Below are 8,886 nucleotides of genomic sequence, written 5' to 3'. Positions count from 1 at the left end.
CAGGATGGTCTCAATCTCCTGACCTCGTGATCCGCCCGTCTCGGCCTCCCAAAGTGCTGGGATTACAGGCTTGAGCCACCGCGCCCGGCCGAGATAATTTTCTTAATATACAAAGAGCTCTTACAAATAAATCCAATTTAAAAATGGGAAAAGCACCCGGCACGTGGCTCATGCCTGTAATCCCAACACTTTTGGAGGCCAAGGTGGCTGGATCACCTGAGGTCAGGAATTCAAGACCAGTCTGATCAACATGGTGAAATCCCTGTCTCCACTAAAAATACACAAAATTAGCCGGGTGTGGTGGCGCACGCCTGTAATCCCACCTCCTCTGGAGGCTGAGGCAGGAGAATCACCTGAACCTAGCAGGGGAAGATGCAGTGAGCCGAGATCGTGTCAGTGCACTCCAGCCTGGGCGACAGAGAAAAAAAAAAAGCAGTCATTTCATTGCAGGTGCCTCCGGTAATTGCTCTGTGCAAACATACACAACGATTCTATCACAGACCATTAAGGGTTTCTCTCTCCATTTTTAGATTTTCCACTTGAGTTTCCAGGTAGTTTCTCACCTGTTTTCAAGCAGGGTTGGGGCAGCCATTTATTCAACAGCGCTAGCCCTAGGAACACAAAGATGGAGGTCAGACTCCCACTCCCGGGAACCCTCCCTTTCCCCATACTGAGATTGATAAGTAAGCAACCCAGTGATCAGTACTAAAATGGAGAAGTCAGCCGGGTGCAGTGGCTCATACCTGTAATTCCAGCATTTTGGGAGGCTGAAGAGGAAGGACTGCTTGAGCCCAGGGGTTCGAGGCCAGCCTGGGCAACATACGGAGACCCTGTCTCTATGAAATGTAGATTCTGTCTCTCTGTGTGTGTATAAATAAATGTATATTTTTAAAAAATAAAATGAGGACGTCCAAAAGGTGTGCTAGGGGCGGTGTCTCTGCCTGGGGAGGTGGTGACGACAGGGCAGGTTTCACCCAGGAGGAGCTGGAAGAATGGGAGTTCCGCGGCAGAGGAGGCGGGGCAGGACGTTCCTCCAAACACAGGAACACCACGTGCGAAAACAGAGGGGTGTGCGAAGTCCGGGTGTCTGTGTACAGCTGCAAACTGGGGGAAAGGAACCAGGCTTGGGCGATGAGGATTTGTTCCCCCGTGGATTCCCTTCCTGCCCAGGGTCCGCTCTTGCCGGTAGAGGGTGCCTGACAATACTCCTTGCCACAGGGTTCGCAGCTGAAAAGGTCCTTCAAGTCCGGTCATCCAACTTTCACTTTTTATAGACAAATATACAGAGGCCTTAGATAAGTGAAACGGCTTGTCTCGGGTTACAGCTCTGGCCAAAACAGGGGTTCTGACGGCCAGTCCGCGGATTTACATTTGAGTAAATACATGTTGAGAGCTTGGGTTTTCCCACTAGCTTTTATTTTCTTTTGGTCCTTTTTTTTTTTTTTTTTAGCCTTTGTCAACCTTTCTCCCCTTTTCATTGAGGGGGGATTGTTTTTTGAGTCTTTATGATGTAGTAAGGATTTTTTTTAAATTTTTTAAATTTTTTCCTGCCTCTGACCCGCGGGCACTGCCCAGGCTATCAGCCCCAAACCTTGCTGCGGAGACCGCGATCAGGTTCGCCTCCGGGCGGACTACATCTCCCACAATGCCTTAGGCCCGGCCTCCCTCCCACCGCCCGGCTGGGTGCCGTCTCGACCAATAGAAAGGCAGAATTTCCAGGGCCGTTCTCGGCAGCCAATGAGCGAGGCGAGGGGCGGGCCTCTCCCGTCCATTGTTCTCGGTGCCCCACGGGCTTGAGCCGGGGTGAATCCGGAGGGGCCGGGCCGAAGCCGGAGGCGCTTTTGCGCGCGAAGCAGCCGCTAGAGCAGGACCTGGTCTCCCGAGAGGTGAGCCGGAGAGGCAGTCCTGGAGCTGCGCGGACCCCGGGCAGTAGCCCGAGGTGAGGGAATAGCGGGCCTGGAGCCAGCTGCCGGCAGCTCTGCTGGGGGAGGGGCGTCGGGGTCGCGCTCAGTGTCCTGCGGGCGGTGCAGCCCAGAGCGCCGGCTCCGTTCCGCGAACCGTCCTGGAGGCGTCTCGCTGGCGGAGAGCTCCTTGCGTCTCCTAGCGGGAAGCGCAGGCTTTGGACGGGAAGGGGCATTCGACGACATCCCGCGCAGCGTACACGTTTTACAGATGGGGAAACTGAGGTCCAAGGGGGCGTGTCGTGCCCCAAGTCAGACGGCAAATTAGCTGACCGGGCACACTTTTCCCAGGCTCCCAAGTAGGAAGAGTTCTCTTATACCATATGCCAATGTTGCTTCTAGTCATTTGAGTAAATACACGTTGAGAGCTTGGGTTTTCCCACTAGCTTTTATTTTCTTTTGGTCCTTTTTTTTTTTTTTTTTTTAGCTTTTGTCAACCTTTCTCCCCTTTTCATTGGGGGGGGTGTTGTTTTTTGAGTCTTTACGATGTAGTAAGGATTTTTTTTTAATTTTTTTATTTTTGAAGAGACTGGGTCTCACTCTGTTGCCCAGGTTGGTCATGAACTCCCGGCCTCAAGCCATCTTTCCTCCTCGGCCTCCCAAAGGGCTGGAATTAGAGGCGTGAGCTACAGCTCCTGGGCTGACAATAATTTTGTATTGCTTTTATAATGGTCATTTTAAGTCGTTTGCAATTCCACTGCTCTCAATATTTTGTAGCTGCCGTCCCGTTTTTTTTTTCCTGTGAGTTCATTTATTTTTTATTTTATTTTATTTATTTGTTTTTTTGAGACAGAGCCTCGCTCTTTTGCCCAGGCTGGAGTGCAGTGGCACGATCTCGGCTCACTGCAACCTCCTCCTCCCAGGTTCAGGCAGTTCTCCTGCCTCAGCCTCCTGAGTAGCTAGGATTACAGGTGCCCACCACCATGCCTAGCTAATTTTTTTTTTTTTTTTTGAGACAGAGCCTCGCTCTTTTGCCCAGGCTGGAGTGCAGTGGCACGATCTCGGCTCACTGCAACCTCCTCCTCCCACGGCTAATTCTTTTATTTATTTGTTTTTTTGAGACAGAGCCTCGCTCTTTTGCCCAGGCTGGAGTGCAGTGGCACGATCTCGGCTCACTGCAACCTCCTCCTCCCAGGTTCAGGCAGTTCTCCTGCCTCAGCCTCCTGAGTAGCTAGGATTACAGGTGCCCACCACCATGCCTAGCTAATTTTTGTATTTTTGGTAGAGATAGGGTTTCACTATATTGGCCAGTCTGGGCTTGAACTCCTGACCTCAAGTGATCCGCCTGCCGAGGCCTCCCAAAGAGCTGGAATTACAGGCAACCACGCCCGGCCTATAGCAGTTTCTAATACATGCTACTATATGGATGTGTCATAGTTTATTAGCCATTCCCTGCTGCTGGATTTTTAAGGACTCAAGTTTTTGGGTTTTTTTTAAAGATAAAGTACTGAGGGGCCGAGGCTGGATTGGAGAGTATGGGCATGTTTTAAACTTCATACTTAAAGTATGGTAATAATGCAGTTGAGATATTGCCTTTTTTCCAATGAAGCTCAAAGTGCTTTGACATCTGATCCATTGCTAATCCTTAAGATGCCCCCATAAAAACAGAAACATGAGTGTTATAATCTCTATTTATTAGGTGGTCACAGAGTTTGGTGACTAAGTTGTTTGTTAGGTCAAGGTCACACACACACTCCTGTGTTGCAGGAGGATGGCCCTGAGTCAGCCCTTTCCCCAGAGTGCTGGTAAGGGCAACCGTCAGGAGGAGGTGACCAGGGGACCACAGGGTGCACTCGGCCACCTCCAAGAGCTCTGTCGGCGCTGGCTGAGGCCAGAGGTACACACCGAGGAGCAAATGTTAACCATGCTACTAAAGGAAATTCAGGCTTGACTGCAAGTCAAGTCAAGGTCCAAGTCGGAACTGACTTATGAGAGTCCTCAGTATTTCAGTCATGGGTTTTTCCTGGGGACTTTGCATTTCTGATACTCATTCTTTGGTGTTTTGGAAGGAACAATGCTGTATTTTTTGTGCTTGGGATACTTTTTTTGTTTTTGTTTTTGTTTTTGAGACGGAATCTCACTCTGTCGCCCGGGCTGTAGTGCAGTGGCGAGATCTGTGCTCACTGCAACCTCCGCCTCCTGGGTTCAAGAGATTCTCCTGCCTCAGCCTTCCAAGTAGCAGGGACTACAGGCCCCCGCCACCACACCCGGCTAATTTTTGTATTTTTAATAGAGACGGAGTTTCTCTATATCTCAGGTGATCTGCCCACCTCGGCCTCCCAAAGTGCTGGGATTACAGGCGTGCGACACTGCCTTCTCTTACCACAGATGTTTTCAGGAATAAGCCATTTTTTCTTTAAGAGAAACAGGAAATGTCTGTTGGTTTGCATATGTAAGGACCTGACATGGACTGTCAGGTGGTCTGACCTGGGCTTTTGTGAGTTAGATTGCTTTAAGACAGTCTACCTATAGATTATGATTCTCTTTTTTGTTTCTCAGCAGGACTACTTGTTGATATCTGAGGACGGAAGTGTCTTACCTGAGAGCCTGGCTGGAGAAGACTGAGGTTCAAGGCTTGAAGCCTAAGTGATTGCCCCAGGACCGTGGATGATGGCTGCAGAGATCCCAAGAGTGACCACTCCGCTGAGCCCCTTGGTCCAGGTGCCTCAAGTGGAAGATAGACAGAAGGAGGAGGTCACCACCATGATCCTGGAGGATGACTCCTGGGTGCAGGAAGCTGTGTTGCAGGAGGATGGCCCTGAGTCTGACCCCTTTCCCCAGAGTGCTGGCAAGGGCAGCTCCCAGGAGGAGGTGACCAGGGGACCACAGGGTGCACTCAGCCGCCTCCGAGAGCTCTGTCGGCGCTGGCTGAGGCCAGAGGTACACACCAAGGAGCAGATGTTAACCATGCTACCAAAGGAAATTCAGGCTTGGCTACAAGAGCATCGGCCTGAAAGCAGTGAGGAGGCAGCGGCCCTGGTGGAAGACTTGACCCAGACCCTTCGGGACAGTGGTGAGACGCAGAACCTCACAGGGAGGGGGCGGGAGCACCCTTCCAAGGTGGAGGAGTGCGTTGTGTCGGAGGAGGAGAAGGTGGTGTCCAAGACAGAGTAGGGGCCAGCGCCATCCCTCTGCTCTGTCTGCAGGCAGTCAGCATGTTCATCAGCCTTTTAGTGTCCTCACTGTGTGCAATGTCAGCTCCAGAACTGTGGTGTAGGAGGGGCTTAGAGCTACATTTGCATTGTAAGCACAGTTTTTACTTCTATGTTTATTTGGAGTGGTTGGGAAGGTGGTGGAAGTTACACGGGGAGGAGATGGTGACCCCTGGCACCTTCACTTGGTTGTACAAGAAACATCCAAATAGTTCTTGCAATTAGAGAAAACAATCATATTTTCAACTTTTTTTTTTTTTTTTTGAAACAGAGTCTCACTCTGTCGCCCAGGCTGGGGTGCAGTGGCACGATCTTGGCTTGCTGCAACCTCCGCCTTCTGGGTTCAAGCAGTTCTCCTGCCTCAGCCTCTTGAGTAGCTGGAATTACAGGCACACGCCACCATGCCTGGCTGTTTGTATTTTTAGTAGAGATGGGGTTTCACCATGCTAGCCAGACTGGTCTCAAACTCCTAACCTCGTGATCCGCCCACCTTGGCCTCCTAAAGTGCTGGGATTACAGGCGTGAGCCACCCATGCTTAGCCCCAAAGTGATTATTTTTATGAAACCAAGAGAAATGACAAGTAAACCAGCTAATAACTAGGGACTTTCTGCATAAAGTAATCGTAGGCTCTTAAAATCGTAACTTCAAACTTGAGCTCTTTGCAATAGTTACTCTATTTTTTTCCGGTGTTACTAATAAGTATTGGGATCCTGGCTTGCCATTTAGCCGCTCTGTCTCCCTCCTGGTTTTCCATTGTAAACTGGACTCACTTGATGACCAAATATTTACTTCAGATGTACCTGTGCCTTTAGGGCTGTCTCGGGGTCATAGGATATGGCTGCCTTTGTGCTGATGAGAACTACGGAAGTTCAGAGAAGGGAGCATGGAGAGGAGAGGTCAGGTCAGAGAAGGCTTCCTGGAGGAGGTGACACCTAAGCAGGAGGTTGTAGAAGGGATTAGGGTGTGGCAGCTGAGAGGAGCTGTGCTGAGCAGAGGCTTGAAAGGGCAGAGCCAAGGTAGTTTATACCTTTGGGTAACAGCAGAACTGGCTGATGGGAGTGGCAAGTGTGTTTTTAGGAAGTAGTAGGAAGTAGAGTCTGGGGGAAGGGTGAGTGAGGGCTTGGACTGAATGTCATTGGCCTTATCAGGTTCTTGAACTAGGGCCCCAGGGGGCATGGGAGGAAGTAGAGTTTGGCAACAGGATGTAGGTTTGATTAGGGTAGTGTGAGAGGCTAGGGGCAAGAGAGCAGCCAGGAAGCTCCCTTGTCATCGGGTGTGCAGTGATGGGGGTTGGCCTAAGATGGGGCACGCGTGAGAAAAAACTGATAGTCACCATGGCTAGCACTTCCCAAGCCCTTTCTGCAAGGCAGGACATATGCTTAGCATCTAATATGGAAAACTCATGTAATCTTCACCACCCTGGAAGATAAGCAGGATTATCATCACCAGAGATCCCTTAAGATCATATGCCTTTGTACCAGGCAGAACTAAGATTTGAACTTACATGTCTGAGGACGTGGCCCATGTTTTTAAGCGCTGTCACATGTATGATTCTAAGAGACACTTCCTAGTGGGTGTTGGAAGTTGCGGATGCAGATGGAATTAAGACAGTGACTAACTCCAGAGCATCTGGCCTGGAGGATTCAGAGGACTGGAAAGAGAAGAGAAGGAAACTGAAGGGGTTTGGGGCAGACTATCACAACCTCCAGGGACTGGGAGAATGAGTAGAGCTGTCCTGTGGAGAAAGGGACTGATGTCGAAGGTCTGCAGTGACCCAACCCTCCCCTGGGCAGCTTCATGTCTGTCTCACTAAGAATCCTGTGAGTGGCTGGCGTTGTCATTTCACAGATAGGAAAATGCAAGTTCAGGAAGCTCACAGAGCTGTTAAATGATGGAGCCAGGATTCAAACCCAGACCTGTCTCTTTCTGCATAGAGATCTCAGTTTTGCTTGAAGCAAAGTGCTTGATTTTCTTTGGCCCTGAAAAAAATAACTTTGAATTTTATTCCTCCTATTAAAATAAGCAAACCTGTCTTCCCATTTTACAGCTGTCTTTGCTTCTCTTCTGGTGAAGGTGACCAGTTTGTCATGAACTTTGGATCTGCAGTCAGATACTGCAGAGGAGAGAGTGGTGGAGGGCTGAGCAGAGGCCTCAGGTTGTTATTTGGTTAGGGAGGTACAGAGCAGAGGTTCAGGTCTCAGCAGGTGTCAGAGGTGATTACAACCCTTCCCATCCAGCTTGCAGCAGGGCCTCTGTGCCTTTCATCTTTCACTGGGCACCTGAGGTGGGAACCAATGGGGACTATCCCAGACTCATGAGTTTGTCCCCGACTTCTACCTCTGAGATTGTCTTTGTTGGTCTTTGTTTAACAAATGCCCCTGCTTCCTCGTGATTGCTCACAGGAGTCCCTGCATTTGTCTTCATCCCTTCTCAAACATTTACTCGACATAAGGCTGCATGACCTCTATTCTGTTTGTCCTGCTTGGGACCTTTGGACACATTCACCCAGCACAGGACATTTCCAGGCCTGGTTAGTCAGTGGTGGTTTGATGTTTTTCTAACAGGAACCTCTGGGCACTCACAATTCAACTACCTTCTAATTCTAATGAAGATCGGACCTATGTTAATATATTAAGAGGCAGAGCTTATGTCTCGCTCTGACTGTTTCCTGAGGACATTTTACTCTCTATACCCAGCCCTAATCCAGATGCATGGAGTTTCTCACCTGAATTCTTGGAGCAGCTGCCAAACTGAACCCGTCTTTAGCTTCTGCCACTTCATCGCAGCTCTTCCACTCCTACCAGAGCGATGGGGCACTCCTGCTTAAAAACCTTCCTGAGCTTCCCAGTATCTACCAAATCAAGCATGACCTCTGTGTTCTGCTTGGAATCCGTGACTCTGTGGGACCTGGCCCAGACCTCTGCTGCAGCCTGCTCCCACCCCTGACCCTCCATGCTCTACCCCCACTCCATTCAGATCGATCTTGCTCTTTCTTGAACACAGCCTGTGCTTTTTTTTTTTTTTTTTTTTTTTGAGACAGGGTCTTGCTCCATCCCCCAGGCTGCAGTGCAGTAGTGCCATCTGAGCTCACCGCAACCTACACCTCCTGGGTTCAAGTGATTCTCCTGCCTCAGCCTCCCGAGTAACTGGGATTACAGGTGCCCACTACCATGTCTGGCTAATTTTTGTGTTTTTAGTAGAGACAGGGTTTCACCACATTGGCCAGACTGGTCTCGAACTCCTGACCTCAGGTGATCCACCCACCTCGGCTTCCCAAAGTGCTGGGATTACAGGCGTGAGCCACCGTGCCTGGCCCTTGCTCCTAGATTTTTGGCTTAGAATAGCCTTGTCCCATCTCTGTGTGATAAAATCCCAGTTGTTTTTTGAGTGCCCACCCATGGAGACCCTCTTCATTAAAGCTGTTTTTAAACCCTGTCCCTTTTCCCTATCCCCAGTTCCACACACCTAGGAGCACCTCTAATCACCTCTGCTAGAAGTCATCTCCCCCAGAACATTCAGATTCTCTCTCGGCTTTGTATCATAGTTCACCTTGTTTTCTGTTTATATGAATATTTGTCTTATTTCTTCTAGGAACCTATAAAATCCTAGAAGGCAAGGAACCGGTCTTTTTAAAATTTAATTTAATTTTATTTTTTGAGACGTCACTCATCACCCAGGCTGTAGTGCAGTGGCGTGATCTCTGCTCACTACAAGCTCCGCCTCCCAGGTTAAGGCCATTCTCCTGCCTCAGCCTGCTGAGTAGCTGGGACTA

At 49.7% G+C, this 8,886-nt stretch overlaps 1 protein-coding gene across 4 annotated transcripts in view; it reads left to right on the top strand.

Moving 5' to 3' along the window:
• Positions 1-1,765: 1,765 nt before the first annotated feature.
• Positions 1,766-8,886, top strand: part of ZSCAN2 (zinc finger and SCAN domain containing 2) — a 29,593-nt gene continuing 22,472 nt past the window's right edge. For 2 of the 4 annotated variants that reach the window (XM_011961068.1, XM_011961071.1), the window contains exons 1-2: positions 1,766-1,886; positions 4,461-4,974. In XM_011961068.1, coding sequence (XP_011816458.1) covers positions 4,569-4,974 — 406 coding nt within the window. In that variant the 5' untranslated portion in view covers positions 1,766-1,886; positions 4,461-4,568. Of the gene's footprint in view, positions 1,940-4,460; positions 4,975-8,886 lie in introns of all 4 variants that reach the window. The other 2 variants (XM_011961070.1, XM_011961069.1) reach the window with 2 other exon arrangements.

This window comes from Colobus angolensis, unplaced genomic scaffold (genome assembly GCF_000951035.1).
Source record: "Colobus angolensis palliatus isolate OR3802 unplaced genomic scaffold, Cang.pa_1.0 Scaffold534, whole genome shotgun sequence".
NCBI classification, from domain to species: Eukaryota; Metazoa; Chordata; class Mammalia; order Primates; family Cercopithecidae; genus Colobus; species Colobus angolensis.
This window is presented reverse-complemented; position numbering and strand designations above follow the sequence as displayed.